Source organism: Takifugu flavidus, chromosome 3, assembly GCF_003711565.1.
Source record: "Takifugu flavidus isolate HTHZ2018 chromosome 3, ASM371156v2, whole genome shotgun sequence".
Classification (NCBI taxonomy): Eukaryota; Metazoa; Chordata; class Actinopteri; order Tetraodontiformes; family Tetraodontidae; genus Takifugu; species Takifugu flavidus.
The window spans coordinates 18344852-18368353 of NC_079522.1; the positions used below are offsets into that span (position 1 = coordinate 18344852).

Genomic DNA, 23502 nt, shown 5'->3' on the forward strand with positions numbered 1-23502 from the left:
AAATTGATTAATTCCAAATAATATTTGAATGCTCAAAATTTCCCACATGCTCTTGGCTGAAAATAGGCTAAGTTTCATTCATTGATTTATGTTTAAGATAAAAATGCTTATTATTGTCAAGAAATATGTCATTGCAACACAGGTTTGTGTAATCTTTTATTTAGATTGTTGGGTCCCTTTTTTATTTAAAAGTTAACTTTTAAATGTTAAGACCGTTATCACGTATGACCATTTGATGATATTTGAACTTTGTTGAAGTTTAAAGGTCTACCCTGAAACTCTTCCCCTATTACCGTTCAGATTTTTGCACTGGAGCAGTTAAGGCGATTTCAATAATCACTTTATTAATGCTAATGAATCCTGTTCTATTTTCATGGTCATGCGGATAACATGCTACAACTGCCACTCCTACCAATAACAGCAAATAACAATAATTGCTAATAATAATGCTGCTTTTATTACCAAAGCAGCGAATGAGTGATGTGCACATGCTACCAAACAGCTGCTGACACTTTTCAGATCAGTGCCTCCATTATCAGTAGCACCTCATGTGGGACCATCTGAAGCCACCATTGGCCTGATTGTATTATCTGCACCTGTGTTTGTCCTGCTGTGACATGTCAGGTGGAAAAAAGGAAAATATCCATCATTTTGCCAGAAGCTGAGACTCACACCTGAGTGTAAATAATCAGACAACTGGGTTTTCGTGTTCATGTACATCTGCTCAAATTAGTATTAAATAAATACTTAAAAGTGGACAAATGACTTCCCAATGAGCTTTCAGTTGGACTGTCGCCTGTGCTGTTGTAGTCATGGTGATAGGATGTATACTGCTGTATCTATGGTACTTTACAGAGAAAGTCTGCAAGTGGATTTTATAACCACTGCTACATTACTGTTGTTTGTTGTGTACTGGCATCTTTCAGATGGCGGTACTTTGGTTTTGCAGGTAAATTTTCAATCAACAACTGCGGAACGGTCCCTGATTGGCTGGTTGTGTTTAAACATGGGATTGTTGCTGATTCAGAGTCCCACTTTTGAAATGGCTGGACAGGGGTTTGAGTAGCTGGAAGGGAAGAATGAGTTCAGGGAATTGCTCAAGTGTTGTTTTAGTTAGGCCACCAATTATATTAGACACACACACAAATGACAGCAGGGGGCGATATTATCAAGTTTACGCCTCCTTAAATTTGCATACATCAGGAGTCGTAGGTACATATTTAAAATATAGATTATGTTGAATATCTGGAAATGTGAGAATGTGTATGTTTTACATTTGGAAATATGAAAATAATCTGTTTTTTGTTTAATCTATTTCCAACTGAAGTTGCAAAACAGTTCATAAAAGTTTTATTAGGAATACAAGAGCTGCATAAAGTCACGTACAAAAGGCTGTTGTATGTGATAGATTTCACTGAGAGACAGACCTAAACTTTTTACAACAAAAGCAACACGTGGGTAATATTCATCCAGGTCACTTTAAGGTGTGTGTGTGTGTGTGTGTGTGTGTGTGCGTGTGTGTGTGTGTAGGGGTGGGGGTCCTACAGTGTCAGTTCATTCTACCCCAACACATTTTCTTAAAATCTCTAAAATAAAATGGTGCGACTCTACATATAAAGTATTACACAAAATTCCAGAAAAAATAAAGATCACGAGTAAAAATATCAACGGCACAACATTTCTTGAACCTGCATCTTGAATCAGCGAAATAACTCCACAGACTGTGTGTGTGATATACCATAAAGCTCCTCGGTGTCATATGAAAGCTTTTCTGTGGCATTCAGAACATTTCTCTCCTGATATTTACTCCATCCTAGCTTCAAGGTTCTCAGGGGAGTATCTCGAGACTTGAGTTTAATTTGAGTGAACACTTTAAAAGCTATTAAAACCCTCTAAATTAGAGCCTGTCTACAATAACCAGCTGTAGTGTTTGCAGCCAGTGGAGGCTCAGTGTGATTTGTCAGGGGCCACCAAATGAAACATTTGGCCTCCATCTGCGTGTCAGGAGTGTGTGGTCTCCTGGCTTCCAGACCTACGAACATGAGGCTTAAAGGGTTTTCGTGTTTGAAGGCGGCAGAGAGACATCTGACACCCAGCTATAAGTGAGAAGCTCCTGCACTGTTTTTGTCTTTCATGCCTTTTCATTCTTATAAGGGTTTCAGAAGAGCAGAGATATGGAAATCAGAGAATCGGTTCAATTATTTTAACTCCATAATGTTGTGTTACTGGTGCACAAAGAAGAAACGACAGCTAGAAAATAACACATGTATTTTGTGAGGGTCGTTTTTAGCATTTGAATAATAGAAATGCATTATTTGATTGCAAAATCTATTTGTTTTTTACATTACAAATTAGTCATGGCAGTCAAAAAAAAACCATCCAAAAAGTGTTTTTGATGCAAAATATTTCTCATCTGAATTTTCATAAAATATATATAAATCCACATTAACAAACCAATCCGTATTTCTCTTCACCCGATACAGATCTAGTTCACTAAACGGTTCATGTAGGCACTCTAATGGTCAAAGTTCATCCAAAGTTAAGTTTATTTTGCTAAAATTGCATCATTGATTCAGCACGAAGGCTGGGTGGTGTATTAAATCAGTGTTGATGAAATTTGCACAACCATTTATTTTTTTTACCGAAACATAAAAATAAAAAAAGACAAAATGACACAAAACTACTTTTTTACAATGAGAGAGTGATTTGATAGGAACTGTGGTGGAATAGAACCAGACACCTTGTCTGCCTATTGGGTCTGGGGTAGCACATTCATCACAGACTAAATGGAGTTAAGCCTTATTTTATTTCCCTTTAAATTGGTTTAAACAAAGCTCCATTGTCTTTCATACTTATGTCTCGGTTGCTCCTCTGCGTTGGCCTATTCAATAGTCTTTAATGTTGCACACGCATCTTATTGTGTTTCTTTTGGGTTCCTATTCTTTTTTCTTTTTAAAAAAATGTTGTTTGTTTGCTTTGCTGCTGACTTTATTATCGTACCAGTGAAAAACCACAGGGTGAAGAAATACACAAACTAGGGAACAGTCAATGTCCCGAGTATACTCCGCAGGGTTTCTGGAGTCAGGCATGAGAATGAGAATGAGAATTTGGGAATTTATTATTGACACGGGACAAATTAGTCCTTTAAAGTGGTGTTTTCAATGGAAATGAAGCAGCTTTGAGCAACACATGGCTGAAACCAAACACGAACTGTTTCACATGTTATTCTCATGTGAAGAATACATTCAAATGTGTTCAGTTGCTGCTTTCACCACAGTTGACCATGAGGTTGATCTGGCTATATGTTGATAGTGAAGCTGTAGGGCAGCAACAGCAACAGGAACAAGGGCTGAGAGAGAGACACAGAAAGTCAGAGAGAGAGAGAGATTTACACTGAACTGGCAGACCTCAAGCAACTGGTGGAAATGGAGCTTTTGAGGAGCATTCCCCCCCAGTTGCATCACATCCTTTCATCCTGTCCCACCTAATAAAGACTTAATATTGTGCAAACCGTCACACTACTATCACCTTTCTATACATTACATGTACAGTATCTGTGGTGTCATCTTTGGCCACAGCGCTGTACATCACTTATTCACTCACCACTGGCAGAGATGAACTCGCAAGAAAAAACAGTTCTGAATGAAGAAATCCTGCAAAATTCATAAAGCGTTGACAACCTAAGATGTTTAGCAGGTTTAGTCTGGTCCACAGACCATATCTTCCACATATGCTCTCATATTGACAGTTTAAGTCACTGGAAAGCTACTATGGACCGTTACTAAGGATGCCAACTGTAAATATGGCATAAAACCTCCCCTTCCCATAACTGACTGGGGCCACATCAATCTACTCAGGATGAGCGTGACACATTTGATAAAACGTGTGAAATATTTCTCTAATCAACGCAACAAAATCCAGGCAACTTATTCTTCCTTATAATACAAAGTGCGCATCATCGTCCAACCTCACACGTCTCTTTATTGCATGTTGTTTAGGCCTATGTGTCTAAACAGAGAATAATTTGCTGGGTTGTGTTTAGTCTGAGTGAACAGCAGTTGTTGACCTGTGATTCGTCCCAGATGCTTCAGCTCTCTGTTGTGGTTGTACCCACCTCTCCTTATGTGTATAGCAAAGAAATCTGTATTTACCCGTTAGGAGCTACATGAGAGGTGTTCATCTTTAGTTTTTCACTGATCTGGTCAGTGAACTAAATAAATAAACTTAGCCTTAAATAGAAATATACATGTATAATGTGTGCATATATAGAGCAGGAGTTTCTGAATATACATACAGTTTTCTGGCCTTTTTCAATGGTTTGCAGTTGAGATGCATGTTGTTGTGATCTTGATGTGAAATGACCGAATTCTTGTCAAGAATGACCAAAGATAATATTCTATTTTTGCTTTCTGCTTCAAACGCTGTGCCCAGGGCTCCTCTCAGCATTTCCAGAGGGATGGAGCAGCTCCGAGGTGCAGTGAGGGGAACAGAGAGCCCCGGGCATCAGGACCGCATCAGCCCACGGGAAAGAGAGGAGCGAGGGGAAAGCCTGTTATACAGCGGAGCCCTGCTGAGCAAATCCTCCCGTCTGGAACTCAATGGCAGCCCCGCAGCTCCAGGAAATAGACAGAACGGCACACCACTGAAACCGCTTGGAGGTGGGGGGCATAGTCATAAAATAAATGTGGTTTTTGGAGAGATATTAGTTCTTTAATGTGAAACAGGTTGAAACTTCTGATTCAAGTGAACAAAATGATCTGTTGTCACATTATTAATGAATTTGTAATCCAATGTAACGTAATTATGATAAACAGGGTTAAAATGCATCAGGATAGACTTGTGATGGGTGTGGAGTTCTGCAACCTTTAATCTCTCAAAATGCAAAACAAACAATGTCTCCTTAAAGGTTATGAAATGATAAATATTAACAATATGCGATATTCAATTTGTACATATAAAATATCAAACAAACCTTTTTTGAAATCTCTCTATTGAGGCAAAAAATGTAGAAAATGAACCTAAATTGTAAGTTGCTAAATATAATTGAATAATGTGTTTACATGTAAAATATGTAAATGTCTCTCCATTCGTGTGTGGCTAATTCTATCCAACTGTGTGTTGATTATATTTGACTACCATGTGGATTATTATAGGCACAATAACGTGACAACAAATAACAAATATTGCTTTGCAGCGCTAATTACTCTTTCTGGATGTGTTATTTTTATTTGGCATCCTAATACATTGTTTAATCACACTCCCTTTGTTAAATAGCACTCCCAAAGAATTATTGGGGGTAAAAAAAAACCACATCACATCAGGATGCTGGAGCTGCTATCATTGCAGTTACATGTAATCTGCTGAGCAGCACAGCAGTGCATAGATGAACATTTTACTATGATTCTAGAGGTGATATTCAAGTCCGAAAGCGTTGTGTGTGTTCAATTTGTCATGTTTGATTCCTGGAGGAACAGTCCAGGTGCACTAGCTGAACTAAGCCAGGACAGTTTCAGTGTAACATAGCAGCTACAGCTACTTTGTGGGCCTTTACTTAAATCTGTAGCTACTTACCTACCTTTATCTTCATATTAGTTCTTTCCTCAACACTGAATTTACCCCTAACTAGTCTTCAGTGTAACTTGTAACGAGGATGTTACCGACCAGCAAAGTTGGTCGGACCACACAGAGGGAGTAGACACACACAAAAAGAGCAGCATCTTCAACCCACAACATTCCCTCATGAATTTGTATGCACAGAAACACTTGAAGAGTATGCAGACACAAATTAATAATCACATTCATTTGTCTCCCACATCCTCCGACTGCGTGGCTGTTTGATTCTTAGCATGCCCTTTGGCTCTGCCTGATGTGTCGCTGCCTCTTCAGATGGATATATTGCTGGTTAATTAGCAGTTCCTGTGGGATGGAGCAGGGTGTGAATGCTTCCAGACTGGATCTCTCTGTGTTTGCCCGATATAGAACAGACCGAAAGGAATCAGTCTCACCACCAGTGTTAAATGGTACAGATAATATGATGAAGAGGTTTCTGGAAACAATTTGTATCCTCTGTTGGTTTTAATTTCTCATGCACAGACAAATAATTGCTGCAACTCTAACAAGCATCTGGCTACTACAGCAGCATTAATGACCTTAACAGAAGTTCAGTGAAAGCTGCTGCCATCTTGTGTAGACAAAGTCATATTGTAGGAACCTTGCAATCATTATTTAAATCCAACAAAAATAAAGGAGTTGGTGAACATAATTTAATTCAATTCAATATACGGTAATGTATTTTTGTATGTATTTCTATGCTATATGCCTCTCCTCTCCTCTCCTCTCCTCTCCTCTCCTCTCCTCTCCTCTCCTCTCCTCTCCTCTCCTCTCCTCTCTCTACCCAGCTGGCCATCAGCAGGAGGGTCCTCCTACATGAGCCTGGTCCTGCTCAAGGTTTCTTCCTGTTAAAGGGGAGTTTTTCCTTGCCACTGTTGCTTGTCTGGGGTCAGGCCCTGGGATTCTGGAAAGCGCCTTGAAACAATTTGGATTGTAAAAGACGCTATATAAATAAAGATTGATTGATTGATTGATTGATTGATTGATTGATTGATTGATTGATTGATTGATTGATTGATTGATTGATTGATTGATTGATTGATTGACATAATCAGGGTGCATTGTTTAAACACAAGTCTAATGAAGTGCCTCTGTGTTTCCTGGATAGGGTTGATGATCCCAGTCTACTGCGTGGTGGAGCACGCAGATGCAGGCATTGCTGGTGACTTTGACAGCCAAAGGGACCGTCATGCCGAGTTTGTGCTGGTGCGGAGAGATGTCCTCTTCACGCAGCTTGTGGAGACAGCACTGGTCGCCCTAGGATACTCACGCAGCTCAGCGGTACAGGCCAGCGGTGAGGAACACTGTGTATAGTTCGAAAAAGATTTTGTTTTGACAAAGGCATATTCAAGCAAGTTCAATCTAATTCTTATTGTATTAATTCACTTCACCAAACTCTTGGGTGTTTTGTGAAGTTTTCATTCAAAAGTAGCAACCCAACACCCCTCAGGAGAGTCAGTGGCAGGGGGAAACCTCAGTTTTAAAAAAAAGAGAAGCAAAATCAAAACCTTGGGAGGGATTGGAAGAGAGAAAGAGAAAGCAATGAAAACAGAAGTCATCATAAACTCCTGTCTATAGACAGGGAGGGCAGACGCACAACTTTACACTAGCTACAGCAGGGCAGCAGCAGCATTACTGCCCCTACTGCTGCTGCCCCAAATGTCTGCCCCAATAAGGCTAATCAACTACCCTCTATAAAATAGCACCACACTATTTAAGCACTTGAGTCTATGGCACTAAGTTTTGTATAATATCTAATACTATAAAATGCAGGAATTGTCATCCAGCGTCAGTACACCACACCTCATCCTCCTTGTCATATTAGCATCATTGTGGCCAGACACTTTACTGGTGTTCAGGTGACCCACAATGTTCACATCTCTTTAGGTGGGCACATTTCAGCTGATCAGGCCATAGTCAATCAGTAGCTGTTAGATTGTTAGAGAGCACGAAGATGCAGGGAAAGGGATTATAAAGCATTGATGTGATGAAAGGTGAAGATGAATGGAGGGACAAGAGCATTAGAGATGTTCAGTGCATCATAGTCTCTCAGTAGCAAGAATTTTGAGCTCATACTTGTGTTATTTTTATTGGGACACAACTCTCTTAACTTCACATGGTTTTAATTACAACTTAGCATGGGTGTCATCTGCACAGCAATAAAAGTGAATAAAACTGAGAGTGATCAATTATATATAAATATCAAAGTGCTCTATTTCATTTCTTGGTTTAAGTAATTAAAACAATCAAACAAATATGATGCAAAACACAAAGCAGATGGCAGATAATATGGTTTTATTACATTGCTAACATGGCCTAGAAATGTGTTTGTTTCCTGAAAAAAAAAATTATAATGTTGCAGGTTCAAATTTGTATTGGCAGCCTACTCTACACGCCCCATGACCTTAGATTTAAATGGTTGTTCTGAAAACCAAAGTAAAATAGAATGTGACTGTGTTATGCTGTACTTTACATAAAAGGTAATGACAGATTAACCTCACTTTGAGAGGACACATTGAATTATAATTTTGATGATGAAACTCCCCGTGAAGGTTAAACCAGAACTAAATCTGTGTCGGTGCTTGTTGCAGCACTATCAGAACCGTTCTATTAAAACAAGAATACACAGAGCAGGGTAGCTGACATTTTGTGGTGTGTCCCGTAAACACAGGCCAGTTTAACCAAGTGGATGACGCCCTGTGACCCCCCCACCTTTCCCAAATGGCTAGGTTTTGTTCTGAGAACTAAGCCTTTTTCTTTTCAAATAAATAATTTTTGGCTAGAGTTGTGCATTTTTTCTGCACTGTGGTCACGACCAAAATTATACAGAGACTATTTTCTTCTCCAGCTGAACTGCCTCTTGCATAATTTTGGCTGGACCAGAGGACCCTTTTCTTATTTCACTTGCACATTATGGCCTATTAAAAACGGCAATTTCTTATTTTTACACAGTTACTAATTTGTGGATTTGAATAAAATGTTGAATAAAAAAATAGTATAAAATGTAAAGTAGGTTACATTTTGGGATGTTTACTGTGATATTGCCCTAATAAATAAACATACCATGCATGTTAACGGGTCTAAGAGACACGTTTTCTGTGTAGCTGTTGAAAATCCTCTCGTGATTCAGAACCTGCATGGTGGACCTGTGACACCACCAAGTCCAATCTCTGTTATACAGCAACTTTCCAGCTGATGATCTACAGGTCTGGGTGTGTTAATGCACAATCCATGAATATGTACCACTCATATGTGACAAGCTAAGCTCAGAAATGATGAGGTCAATCAGTATATAGAATGACTTAACAATTTGGTATTGATCAGACTTGATATTTTCTTCTCATCATTTAGCTGAAGAGTCTTGAGGGGGGCATTGGGGTGCTGCCTCCTTGTGTCCTGGATACTTAAATGATCGCGTCTGGTAGACCAAGGCCATGAGGTGTCTGGCTTTGATTCAAGATTCAAGATTTACTTTATTCATCCCCGTAGGGAAGTTGAATTGTAGTAGCCTGTAGTAGATGATTATGTCAATCACAAACGTGACTAGATCTGTTTAGATTTTCACTTAAAGCAATAGCTGTCAGAAGGTCGCTGCGTTTGTACAGGATAAGGAAGACGAGGATGATGATGATGCTGACCAGATAGTTCAAAATGCCTCCTAAAATATGCTTAACTTGTGTACTCGTTTTGCGTTTGACCCAGGGATCATTAAAGTGGGCCGCTGGAAGCCGATGCCCATCCACTTTTTAACAGATGCTCCAGAGGCAACAGTGGCCGACATGCTGCTGGATGTGTACCACATGGTTACGCTGCAAATTCTGCTACACAGGTGTGTTTATTCCTGCTGCTGGTCATTTGCATGGCATGATTTAGCTTCACTGTTACTATTTTTCATTTATATCAATGCTGTTATTCAACTAAACACAATTTCCAAACACTGGTTTCTTGTGAATGTTATTGTCTCTATTGAAGTGTGCGGTCTGCTGCACTTTAATAAATAGATTTAATTTTCAGAATCAATAAAAACATCAACAATAAAAAAATATTTTAGTTAATTTGAATTTGTTCATTTTAAAAGCATTCTTCTGACAATTATGGGCAGACTGTGACCAGCCTATGCTTCCTTTGTTGGGGCAGTTCATATGACAATCAATTTAAAAATGACAACAAAAAGTTAAAGTTTTTCCTCCAATGTGCAGCTTTGGGAGGCTTGAGGAGCTGCCGTCAGAGCAGTGGAGCCACAGCACAGTGCGGAACGCTCTAAAAGAACTCCTCCGAGAGACCAACCAGAGCACGCTTGCTAAGGAGTGTCCTTTGTCTCAGGTAACACATCCAAGTGCTGATGCCAGAAAGTCTGTTCCAAAGCCGCTTGTTGGTTCCTCACTAGTACAAACATGATGGCTTTGTAGAATATATGGAGTACAGTTTTGTAGTTGTCTTTTTGACCCATCACAAGACAACATCGTCCCTGTCCTCCCACCTTCAGACAGGGACGTCCTTGTGTTCCTCTGCCATAATCAACACATACATACATAATCGAAGACCTCCCTGTTTGCAAGATATAATATATTTATTTTTGGTGAAAAAAAAAAGATTTTAAATCAAATCAAATCAATCTTTATTTATATAGCATCTTTTACAATCAAAAATTGTTTCAAGGCGCTTTCCAGAATCCCAGGGCCTAACCCCAGACAAGCAACAGCGGCAAGGAAAAACTCCCCTTTAACAGGAAGAAACCTTGAGCAGGACCAGGCTCATGTAGGGGGACCCTCCTGCTGATGGGGGTGGGGGGGTAAAGAGAGAGGAGAGGAGAGGAGAGAGGAGAGGAGAGGAGAGGAGAGGAGAGGAGAGGAGAGGAGAGGAGAGGAGAAATACATACAAAAATACATTATATTGAATATTGAATAAGCTGCCGGTTGAGTGGGTATGAACCTTTATTAGATATGAACCTTTTGAATTAGCTTCCAAATGTTGTTGAACTGGGGCATTCCTAACAAAATAACAAAAAGGCCATAAGGTCTGTTAAGGCTGTTGTTGCTCAGGCTGATTATTTGGTAAATTTAGGTGCATGTAGAGGATTATCAAAATAAACTAATTTGAAAACCACTCCCATAGTTACAAACTTAAAGAAATCGAAATATAGTCCATTCAGGTGAAGCAAATACATGTTGAATTCAAGTCTGTCTGGGGGATTTTTTGTTTAAATCAAATGTTACAATCACTTTGTGTTTAGTTACTACTTAGTAGTTTACTCAGATGTCTGAGTTTATTTGAGGTCGTTTTAAACTGATGAAAATGCTTTAGTGGGTTTGATGGAGAAACGATGCACGGAAATTTGATCAATAAGGAATGTTTTGTAAGTTCTTTTTGTAGCAATATCTCACAAACACACCCACACGCAAGCGCGTACAGACAGCAAAGACAGCTAAGAATTTGAGGTTTCATCTGCAGTTCACCACACACTTAGACTGCCAAGCATCTCTCACACATATAATTGTTGATGCCATGAGAGAGGATGCAAACACACACACCTCAATTATGTTGCTCACACACCCTGCATTCATTACACTTAGTGTGTCATTTGGACTTGTGATTTATACACAGGACTTAGTCATAATGTAATTAGTGATTAGGGGAAGTGTGTGGGTGGTGTGTGATTGCAGCCTGACTCATGTGAGTTTTAATCCTCTGCTTTTCCCATGGCAAGTTTTTTGGGAGTCGTTGTCGTGTGGGCAGGTTGCGAAATAAAGTGTATTTTCATAGAGCAGATATTCTGATGATTCAATTTTGTTTTGTATTTTGTTTGTTCCTAAGTGAGTGTCTTAAGAGTTGAAAGAGTTTTAATATCTTAAAGCAATGTTTTTTATTCCCAATTGAGCTTGGAGTCCAACGGACAAAACTTTTCTCTGCCTTACAGTAGAGGTGAGTGGATACGATGGGTGAATCTTATTTTCACGTTCTATAAACATCTGTTTTTATTAGAGCACGATCTCAGCGATAGTGAACAGTTCTTACTACGTCAACGTCTCCACCTCCAAATGCCAGGAGTTTGGACACTGGTACAGGAAGTACAAACGTAGCAAAGGTAAGTGTTCGCTAATTGTCAATATTTCTTGATGCAATAAAACACATTCATCATCATCCTCTCTAATCACACTTACACACAGTTTTGGGCTTGATCTTGGTCTCAGCGTTATACTCTGATTTCTTTTCATTTTTCTGCAAGGTGAATGCATTGAAAAGATGTGGTCGGTGCACGACAAGTCAGATATCAAAGGTATGTTTGACTCCTTGTCATGAAAACAGTTGTTAATGAAGAGCAGGACAAATATGGTGTTACAAAAATGTTTTAGGCACCGTTATTTGGAAGCAAAATTTCCGCAGCCAAAAAATGCATTACTTAGAAATAGACTTAAAAAATAAACATTAAAAAGAATAAGACCATGCTACGACTAGAGGAAGATGGCACAAATCAAATCTATGTTTTACATTTATTATCCAATTATATTGTATAAAAAATATTGCTAAAAACATTTAATATAAAGGTTTTACGCTTTGTCAATATCGAATTCTTGTACAGTGGCTCATGTGTTGTTTGTGTGTTAACACAGTGGAGAGGGATTTGGACTCTAATGTCCTCCACCAGCATCCTTTTTCACTGTTACCATCTCCGACCCATTTGGGCACCATGGGCAGCACTGCGGCTCTGCCCCATGGAGACTCTCAGATGCCCACCCAGCCTCATTGTCTGCCTCATCATGCCAGCCCTCCTCTGTGTCCGACGACTCCTACATCGCTCCTGGGTCACAGCAGACTTCTGTCCCCTCAGCTGCACCCTCGGCTCATGCATCAACAGCTCGCAATGGCGCACCTTATTAACCAGCAGCTGGCCGTGAGCCGCTTTTTCACCCACCAGCACCCCCCAGGAGTTAACCAGCAGTTCCTTAATCACCCTCCAATTTCACGTACCTGCAAGGGCTCTGGCATCAATGCTGAGTTGGGCGTCAACTGCTCAGGGACTGAAGTCTCCTTTGACATTTACCAGAAGGTCCGGAATGAACTCAAGCGAGCCAGTGTGTCCCAGGCTGTGTTTGCCCGTGTGGCGTTCAACCGCACCCAGGTAACCCTAAATAAACACAACACTAAATAATCTGTGTCTTTTTAAATAGACTGTTGATGTCTGCGTGTGCCTGTAGGGGTTGCTGTCAGAGATCCTCAGGAAGGAAGAGGATCCTCGCTCGGCTTCACAGTCCCTGTTGGTCAACTTGAAGGCCATGCAGAGCTTCTTGAACTTGCCAGAGGGGGAGCGAGACCGCATCTACCAGGAGGAGAGAGAGAGGAGTTTGAGCGCCAACCACAATCATTCCAGCAACCTCATCACCAACATACAGAGACCGGCTCAGGTAAAACACACACTTCTTAACTAGATTTCCCTCAATCAGTCATGCCAACATTCCATGTAAAATGGAAAAGACAAGAAGCCATATCAGAGACCTAGTTAGAGTTGGGGAGCTAGGGTGAATATTTAGGTCATATAAGCTAGTTTTAAGTCTAAGTTACATATTAAGTTAGTACATCATAACTCTGAGTGATTAAATTATGTGAGTATAATATTATATTACCTATTTTGCCACCAAAACATATACTGTACTGGTATTCAAAACTGTGCATTATGTTGTGTAGAAGTCATGAGGCAGGCCAATAACAGGAGCAGAACAAGTCGCTTGTTAAAGTATAGTTTCATTTGTAAGACTTAAGATGAAAATATTTCACTTTGGTTGCAGAAAAAAAAAAAATTTTTGGCTACCCTGCCTACCAATTGTTCTTGTATTATTTAATTAGCTTCATCCCATTTGTTTGGGTAGGATTTTCTTAAAAACATAGTCACATTTTGACACTAGATTTAGTTGAACTTTTATGCAAAGTACTAATTTTTCTCTGGTGTTTTGTGCCCTTTCCTGTTTAGAAGTGTGTCATGTCTGGGGCTGAACTGTCACTGAAGTTTGACTCACTGGCAACCATTACATCAGGAATTTATGAGGATATCCAGCAGGAGATGAAGAGAGCAAAAGTATCCCAGGCTCTGTTTGCCAAGGTGGCAGCCAATAAAAGTCAGGTCAGTTCCATTCTGACAATTTAGCAAAGAAATAGTGACACGCGGCGTGTATTAATTTGCAAAGTCTAAGTGGCCAGGTTATAGAAATACATGTTTAAGGGACATCTGCATTTCTCTGGTAAAAACTGAAAAGCAATGTCTCTGTTCTTGTTGATTCTATTTATTTATTTGTTTGTTTGAGAAGACAGATGTCTCTTCATGTGGCTCTAAGGGTTAGAAGTAAATGTACTGACTATAACTAAGTGAGAGATCCACTGGAGATGGAACAACAGAAGGATACATGATAGAGGAAAAGTGAGGCACGATGATGGAGGGATGATAACATTATTACCGCAGCCATTTCCAGAATGAAGGCTCAGCATAAACAACAGCTGGTGGCACATCCTTTGTCAGTCAGGCAGAAATAATCAAATCTTAATGCAGACATGGGTACATGCACTCTTAGACACGTGCACACTTGCATGCAGGCATTTTAAGATCATGTGGGTATTTGTCTCACATTTCTTCTTTTTTTTAAAAAAAGTTGTTTTGGACAGTGGAATGATAATATATACACTCTTAAATTATTATTGTTGATTAAATAAACCACAAATTATGATTGGCTATATGTGCACACATACATATAAAATCAATACTTTAATCAATACAACTTTTTTTTTTAATAAAAAAGGATGCTGTGATATGCAGTGGAACAAATAACAGCAATGGCTACAATCATGATTTACGGTAAAAGCAAATAAAAATACAATGTAATGCATCTGGTAAACTCAAAAGCAGTTTATTTACTTTGTAACAAAGTTAAAAAGTAAATGTTCATTGAGAATTACATATAGATTGCAGTGTGGTCCAATAATAAAGAGCATAGGTAAAGAATAAAGCACATTACTTGACACAAATAATGCTGGTAATGCTTTTTTTCTGTGTTAAAATAAACTTCCGTTATGTCCTCCTGCTATTTGATACTATTGAATAGCTTAGGTCACAGCAGTGGGGCTTCGTCAACAAACAGCTGGTTGTCTAATCCGTCCAAGATAAAACCTTTTTTTCACAAATAATATTGTAAGACCACTTAAGAATAGACAGAAAATTTTGGACAGATTATTCGTTTAGTGTGGTTTGAAAACTCAGGGGTGGGGAAAGGTTCTGGTATGACAGTTTAGTCTATTGCCACAATGGCAATGACGACGTATGAAAAGTAATTAAAAAAAACATGGCTCATAGTTTCTAATTATTTCTAGAGTAGTTCATTCTTAAAGAAACTTTAAAGTGAAGTTGTGTTGGCAACCAGGTAGAAGACAGAAAACTGGTTTTAAGGGATAATCTTTATCCCAGAATCACGTGACTGTTTATGATTCCACTTCTAAAAACAACAAACCCTAACACTAACCCCAGAACAGTCCACCAGGGACCAGGTAAAAGCCTAATGCTAATGCTGCGTTAGCTGGAGATAAGAAAATTGATTATCTTCTTCTTCAGGGTTGGCTGTGCGAGCTGCTCAGATGGAAAGAAGGCCCAAACCCTGAGAACCGTACACTTTGGGAGAACCTGTGCACCATCAGAAGATTCCTGGAGTTACCGCAGGCCGACAGAGACCAGGTGTATGAGGAAGAGTCGAGACAACAGCACAGTGACCGGCTCCACAGTGTGCTTCACATCCCAGACCAGGTGGTACAAACAGCCCAACCTTTCAGTTAATAAGCATCAAGTTTGATAAGCAGATATGAAGTGATTCTGAAACTTTGGCTGAACTGTCTCTTTAAATCTGTCTTTGTAACTGTTAAGCAAAAGAAGACAGTTTATAAAGACATTTAACATAACTCCTAGAAGTTTTGCATCAAGACTGAGAAAGTTTCAAGTCTCTGCTCCCACCACCTGCTGTCCTTCATGGTCCCACAAGTCAAATGAACAGCCCACACATTTCCTGATAATGTACCACCCTCACTCTTGCTTTCCAACCTAGAATATTTAGAATATGGCCTGTAATTATTGATGCAGAGGAGAGGATTTGATTTAATCTTGATTTAGGTTCTTTCATTTTGATGGGTCACAGATTGATGGTCTCAGGAACTCCTGTGTTTAGCTGTACAGACTACCCCACCCTGTTAATGAGCTTAAGTAGACTGGGAAGTGTGTGTGTGTGTGTGTGTGTGTGTGTGTGTGGTGTTGATGACACTGCATAGGGGCAACTATAGTAGGTTATAGATGCTTCTGAGCCTCCCAATTTAAATGTTTGATTTGTCTTCTGATAGAAATACACAAGACAGTAATCAGGACATGTTTCTATTTTCCCCCCAAAAAATACAACCGTATGTTTTGAGATCAGCCTTGGCACGTTCTTGTGAAATTTACAGAATTAGTTGAGAAAATATCTGACTTATTCATCCTAATTTGAGGTCCACCTGGAGCCCTCATGCGATGATTTATTTTGCTGCACAGAGCCACCCAGGCCACATGCATTTTGAAAGACCTCTATAAATATCTAATAAGCATAGACTGTAAGACGCACCGACCTTGATAATGCAGCTCACACATTCTGCCAAAAACAGAATAGCACGTGTGTGTCACAGAACACATTTCAATTCTAAGTTGTAGAGCTGTTCGCTGAATGCTTTGGTTTTAACTTCCTATGTAAAGTCATCAAACAAAATAATCCTTAAGAAATTGTGAAAAAACTTGATGGATACAAGGGATAAATATCTCAACCGCACAATAGGCAGTTATGGGATATGTTACTGTCACATGGCAGGAGGGTTCTGTGGAGCATAGGGTGAAATGCTTTGAGTGATCAAAATGAAAAGATAATTGTTATATACGTTCACTTAATTTAAAATCCGTGTAACAACAACTTTACTTTTTTTTATCAGGCACACCAAAGACAGCACCCACCATCGTTGACTGCCCCCCCTACACTTCTTGAAGACCCACAGCCCATCCCTTTGCATGGCTCAGAAGATCATCTTCAGCGGAGGATGAGTCCTGGGAGTGGAGGCGCTGGTCCAAAAAAGTCTCGCTCGCGGACTCGGATTTCACTTGAGGCTCTGAGAATTCTGCAGAGCTTCATCGGTGATGTGGGGCTGTACCCTGACCAGGAAGCCATTCACACGCTGTCAGCCCAACTAGATCTACCTAAGCACACAATTGTGAAGTTCTTCCAGAACCAGCGCTACAACGTCAAACATCACAGTCAAGCCAGAGAGGGGACCCTCAGGGAGGATGATCAAGAGAGCTCGAGCCTCAGTGAGGATGCCGCAGATATCCGTGGGGAGGAGCCTCTCTCCGCTGGTGAAGAGCCGAGTAAGGACAGGCGAGAATCATGTGCAGCGTTGCAAACCGAGGGAGGAGATGTAGAAGAAGGAGATGTGATAATGGAGATGGACAAGGAAGATGATATTGAAAAAGGCTCCGGACCAGCATCCATGTCTCCCTACAGCAGCATGGACAGTCCCCAACAGAGATAATACCACAGAAACGGAGGACACGAACCCTTCAGCCCAGACACAATGAGACCTGTTTACATTATTAATGGCAGGGAAAATCAGAAATAAGTCAGGACTGATAAGGCAATATGTTTGCTGATGAACATTTTTTTCCCTCAACATATTTCAGTCAACTAAATAATAGTAAAATATGCCAAGAAAAACAGTTTCAGGTTGTTTTTTAAAGTAAACATTGTGTTCGACAGTTTTTCGCCACATGAGGAGAAGCTGGACCTTTCTAGCAGAACTCCAACATCTCAACAGTGAAATCTAAGGATTCAATTTGGCACCTAGCATAGGGTCCAGTTCTTTCAACCAGAACTTCCGGCCTTTGTTTTTTGAGATGATAGCCATACATTTACTTTTTGAGCCATATAAAACTTATGGAATCTATATGATTTGAATAACTTCAGGCTGCAATGTATGAATTCTATGGCTGGAACCTCCGTATACAATTTCATGAATTCACGTATCAGGGCATCCCAAATTTGAATTTGAATGAGAATGAAGCTCTTACAATATCATTCTTCTAACAGAAACTATTTTTTTAATGTGTATTTATAAAAGATTTGATCAGATTAGAAAATCAGCATCTAAAACTGGTTCAGCAGGCATTTTCAGCAGAGACAGATCATCCTCTCATGACCTTTTCCTTATCACTAGGTCGTGTGTGAGGATTCTGAGGTGTTTTCCAGACAGATGCGTGATGTAATTTCACCGCCACAGCATAATGGAGGTCTGCTTTGGGCTCCGTTTCACCTCCGATGGCTAAACTTTAGCTAGTTCCTCTCTATTCAGAGGAGCCTCAGCTGTGCTTGTGGCTCTTCCAAAATGTCCAATCCTTCAGTTTATTTCGGACAACACATATTTCAGCTCCATTTATTCAAAATATCATTCTTTTAGTCAAAATCTGAGGCTCACAACCATAGATATGGGTGAGAATATGGAGCGGACAGGAAACTGAGCCTTCCTGTTCAGCTTTATTTTCAGCCCACATCTAAATGCTATATAGTTCATATTAACTGATCTACCTGTCAGTCTCTAATTCTTCTTTTCCCCTCAACCATGAAAAAGACCTAAAGAACATCTCAACCTGGGATGGCTACTTTTCCAAAACCCCAAACTGGGTAATATACACTTTCCTTTCTGGGAAATGCTAAATTGAGAGGTTTTTTTTGTGTGGTTTTATGTTTACAGGTGAAATAATCAATACCAATTTAAGAAGTTTATAGTTTACAGTATTTGCAAAGATCACCTCACGCAATCTTTAATTGACTCTCTTCGTTGTGTACAATCAAAATGTAGAGGTGATAGTAGGTCGGACTTTAAGTCCCTATATTACCTCCACACTAAAATATCTGAGCCAAAAAAGCTCAGGATCATTTCAAAGCTACTCTGACTTTAATATTTATTTCTACAGTCTTTTGAATCTCATTATCATTTTCATGATTATATGTTTTTATTTGAACAAAAATGGAAATATACCAAAAATGGCAAGTCAGTCTAAGTCCATGTTCAATACATTTGTGCTGATATTTGTAAATCAGACATATATAGATCCAAAAGGATTTTTTTTACATATTTAAATGCTTTGTCATGTACATGTTGAGTTTATCGTATGAAATGTCACCACTGTCACTCAACACTGTGTACCAATTTCATTTTCTGATTTGTTCCACTTTGAAAACTGATCTGAAATGAAAACCCTGATAAATATATTAAAACTACTTTGTGAGGTTCTGTTACCATCCTTGTGTATTATAAATTAAGTCTCATATACACCAACCCGTTCAACCATGAATTATTATCTCAAAATACTTCCATTAGAATGTTTTTTTTTCTTTAGTACTTAATTACACTTAAAAAAATAAAGCAAGGAGAATTATGCCCTGAGATTCATGATGCCCACAAACCTCAACAGCTGATTAATTGTATTTTCCTGTGAACATATAAGTGTATTTCTCCTTAGTTTTTACTTTATGCCACAATAACTTTTTTGTGGAGTGGCTCGGTGGTGCAGTGGTAAGTACTGGTGCCTCACAGCCAGAAAGTTCTGGGTTTTCATTCTCTGGGAGGGCCTGGAGCTTTTCTTTGTGGAGTTTTCCAGCAATTGCCTGTGTGTATTTTCTCTGGGTATTGCCCCTCACAGTCCAAAGACATTATTTGGGTGACATTATAGGTGAAGTGGCTATTCTACATTGAACTTGGGTGCGAATTGTTGTATGTTTTTCTGTATTTCACCTGCGGAGAGCTGGCGACTTATTGAGGGTGTATCTGGTATAAAGGTGACTGGGGCCGGCTCCAATATGTGTGTAGATGTTGGTGCCATGTCATGAATGGAATTCAAATTTACTCATGAGCAATATGAAAGTGTCACTGTTGGCAGTTGAACATGTAGGCAGCAGATATTCGAATAACCTGGCTCATTTGGGAGGCTTGATCATTTAGAGGTCAGTGGAAGTGAAAGATACACCAACTGATTATCCACAACAGATTGACACAGAAAATGTATATCTCTGAGAAATATTCTTCTCTAACCAACTGACCCTATTAAGCTGTTTGCGTTCATTATCAATAAATAACACTACAATTGACACTACAGCTCATTGGAGTTCTGCTCACGCAGCTGGCTGTCCCAGGCATAGAGGAGGATTATGCTGTGTAGGATGTGTCTGTGTGTGGCCATGAAGGGGGGCGGGGGGGGGGGGTGTGCATATGGGCGCAGGTGCTCCTTGGGTTGATATTACCCAGGATGCACAGGGTGTGGGGGAGTTGGAGGCAATGCTCTCTGTGGAACTGGCAAACACACCTGTGATCCCCTGCTGGCATTTTTGCACGCACTCTGTAGCACGTTAATACACACTCTGATAAACAGGCTAATATTCGCATGGGCAGCACTTTACACACCGCTGAATACAATCCACAGTAGTGCTGACAAAGCTGACAGTCTGTTGTTGGAATATGTCCAGAGTAGGAAAAAGAGGCAAGGGAGCCATGCAAGATAAGTAAAAGTCTACTCCAAAGCCCCTTTCAAACACACTTTGCCACCTCTGTTTGGCTACGTAAACATTCTTTGTAGTGAGTAACACCCCACACCAAAGGTTTATTATTTTGTGACACTATCACATGCTGTATGGCCGGCAGTACAATTGCATCACACTGGGCATCGATTAGAATTTGCTGAAGATGTGAGGAAGAAGAAGCTTGATTCATGCTGTGGATATAATGTGGTCATTGCACAATTCGCTCATTTGGCCATACTCTTTTTACACATCATATTGATTAAGGAGAGCTTTAAAGCCTACAGAAGACACTACACATAATCCAGGCAGTAATAAAAATACTTGAACAAAATCCAGTTGGCCAACATTTTTTCAGAAAGAGACATTTTAAAATGTGCTCCTTAGGCTCAGCTTAACTAGTAGCTGTAGTGATAAATTAAAGCAATGTTGTATGAAACTACCTAAAGTAAACCCAAAAGTGTGGAGCGGCTGTGCTTAGCTATACTGCGTATCCCTTCACAAGAGACCTGTGACCAGAGTCAATGGCTTCTGAATCCACCAAGGATACATTAAGCTGTTCCTGCAACATCATCCTTTCAAACTGCTGCAACCACTGAGGAGACGCAGCTGGCCCCCTGTTCTCAACACCAGCTGCAGAGAAAGCCACCAGTTGGGGATTTCCCACTCCTTCCTCCTCTGCTGTTTCCCAGTGCAGCCTGCTGAATCGTTGCTAGGTTGAATTAATACCGACTGTTGGTCACAATGTAGCCAAAGGCCCTATAGCTCAGATTTTCTGGTCTGGTTCACTGTCTTATTTGAACAAATACCTCTGGAGTCACTTCTGAAAATTCTTAAAATAGTTCCACATTGTTTACGAGCATGAACATGATTAGGATTGTTTGCCAAGACATGTGACCAACTACTCTAATATAAAATAATATTAAATACTACATTTACATTAAATCATATTCACATTTCTTTGGAGGTATTTTGTTTATCATTGCTTATATTGAATCTGTTGTGAATGGCGTTCTAAGGGAGCAACTAGTGATATTCAGTTCAGCTCTGATGTCAGTGGGAACACAATCACCGGCAAATTTTATATGTGGATGGAAATTAGTTTTTTTTAAAAAACATTTTAAATGAGCAATATTTTAAATTAAAAAGTCATCTTAATCTTTTACTCACTCAAACATATTGACATTAAATAAAATACAAAATGGGTATATTCTTTATCTTTTATGCTCTTTTCTTTCCTTGCACCTCACTGATTTTCTGATATCCTGTCATGGCTGAAGGCTAACTGGGATGTAAACATATAGATGAAGCCTGCTATTCAGCAGTAACCACAAAACATACATATGTATATTGTATATCACACACAAACAGACACACACACACACAAACACAAACACACATGCACACAGGCACATTCTTAAGGCCAAACATTCCAGACAACTGTTAACAATTACACCAATTAGTGGTTCAGCATTGGTCAGCCAGATTGCCTGTTTATAATGTGATTCACTATAAATGTCATAACACTGAGTTTTGAGACAAACAAGATGCCTTATCAACACGATAAATTAGAGTCAGGTCTGCAGCATAGCTTGCTGAGGAGATGCAAAAACTGGCAAGATTTTTTTTCCCTCTCTTTCTCTGCAGTGTTGCAGCGCGATAAATGAATGTTATAATACATTTATTGGTCTTAAAGTTGCACTTGACTCTTTAGAAACAGCTTTATTATTAAAAGTGAGTATAGAGTTCTGTAAAAGAAATCCTAAATATCAAATTTAACTCGTCTGTTAGAATCAAGACCACAATCAGATTTCCACCAACCACCAACAGTGGCTGGACAATAACTATAAACAGAAGGGATGGGAAGCAGTTTAAATAAGCCAAGAGAAAGTCACTATACAATCCACTGAGCCCGGATCAATGCAATATATGTCTTAATTTGCACTGAGCTTATTATTACAAACAATTGAAAAAGATGAGGGAAGCTGTAAAACCTTTCGTCCCCAAATCTGTCAAATGAAATTGGGTCAAAAGAATGTTATTTGCCACAATGGGATTGTGCAGCTTTTTGGTCATCAGGCTGTGTTTGGCAGGCGCCATATTCTGCGCAGCGCTACAAACAATCCCCTCCACAGCGCATGTTGTCAGGTTGCAACGATTATTCTCCTCAGTGGGTCCTGGAATGCTTGTAAAAGAAGAAATGTTGGAGGGCAATCTGATTTACTGTGCGGGGCAACTACGGCTTGGCTGAGTATTTATCTTCTAGGCAGCTCAGACCTCAATCCAAAAGTGAATTTGTAAGTGATCAGTCATACCCAAATAGGGTATTAGGTAATATGACACCTTTTTCAAATAGAAAAAATGAATAAATTATTAATCACAAATGTGATTCTCCTGAGAAATAATCTTATTGGTCCTTTTTTAATCTTTAATCTTTATTTAATCTTTATATATATTTTTTTTCCCCAGCAAAACCAGGGATCTGAGCTGATAAATGTCAGATTATCTGCACAAAACAATGTTGAATATTTCATTCAAATATACCAAATTATTCATTTCAATATCAATATTTCATTTGGATCTATGTTTTTAAAGCAGCATGCTTTGCAAACAGAGACATCCTGCAGTCTGGAGAGCTTTTTTCTTTCTTTCTCAGACCGCATATAAATGAATTATTAGCGATCTATCTATGAGCAAACTCAGGTGAACAACAGGCCTTGTACTGTTGCTGATGGCTCGACTGAGATGGCTCCTACTAGTTTGTTCACCTTTTTTTTAAGGTTTGCCTGTGGAAATCACAATGGCCTTGTCAATGAACAACCATATCTGTCCTTTGCTCTTCTTTATTTCTTCAGTGACCTCTTCTGTTGTACAGTAGGTCTTCTTGGCAGGCAACAATCCACCCTACAATGGGACACAAGCCTTCTTGGCAGACAAAGGTCCTAATTTCATTAATTATGAACCAATATGCAGCTGGCAGCCCCTCCAGAGAGGACTTTACCGAGTGGATGCATCTGTTCAGCACAAGCACAGCAAGGGATGAGTGGAGGGATGGAGGAGAAAACAAGGACATTTCTGACGCTGTGCAGGAAGCAAATGGGGTGGAAGAAAAGTGGATGTTTTTTGAAGTTTGCTTCTAAACCATTGCTTCATTTCATAAACCTTTTTAGATAAATAAGGTAAAACTGTGGGTTCACTTGCACTGACTTTCAATGTAATCCACCATACTGTGGAATCCAGACTTTGGGATCCCACTGTCCTACGTTTATTATAATAATTA

At 39.5% G+C, this 23502-nt stretch overlaps 1 protein-coding gene across 1 annotated transcript; it reads left to right on the top strand.

Annotated features, from left to right (window-relative positions):
* The first annotated feature begins 4437 nt into the window (after positions 1 to 4437).
* Positions 4438 to 18952, top strand: LOC130523172 (DNA-binding protein SATB2-like). The gene is made up of 11 exons (XM_057028196.1): positions 4438 to 4658; positions 6719 to 6904; positions 9313 to 9439; positions 9810 to 9933; positions 11593 to 11695; positions 11837 to 11887; positions 12222 to 12730; positions 12807 to 13013; positions 13577 to 13726; positions 15203 to 15391; positions 16591 to 18952. The coding sequence occupies exons 1-11, from the start codon at positions 4457 to 4459 to the stop codon at positions 17182 to 17184; spliced, it is 2442 nt and encodes an 813-aa protein (XP_056884176.1). The 5' UTR covers positions 4438 to 4456; the 3' UTR covers positions 17185 to 18952.
* Positions 18953 to 23502: the final 4550 nt, after the last annotated feature.

Excerpts from the sequence above, each read along its gene's own strand:
- LOC130523172 (XM_057028196.1), top strand. The coding sequence starts at position 4,457 with ATGGAGCAGCTCCGAGGTGCAGTGAGGGGAACAGAGAGCCCCGGGCAT. Across the intron at positions 6,905-9,312 it reads CTCAGCGGTACAGGCCAGCG|GGATCATTAAAGTGGGCCGC; the intron begins GTGAGGAACACT and ends CGTTTGACCCAG. Across the intron at positions 9,440-9,809 it reads CTGCAAATTCTGCTACACAG|CTTTGGGAGGCTTGAGGAGC; the intron begins GTGTGTTTATTC and ends TCCAATGTGCAG.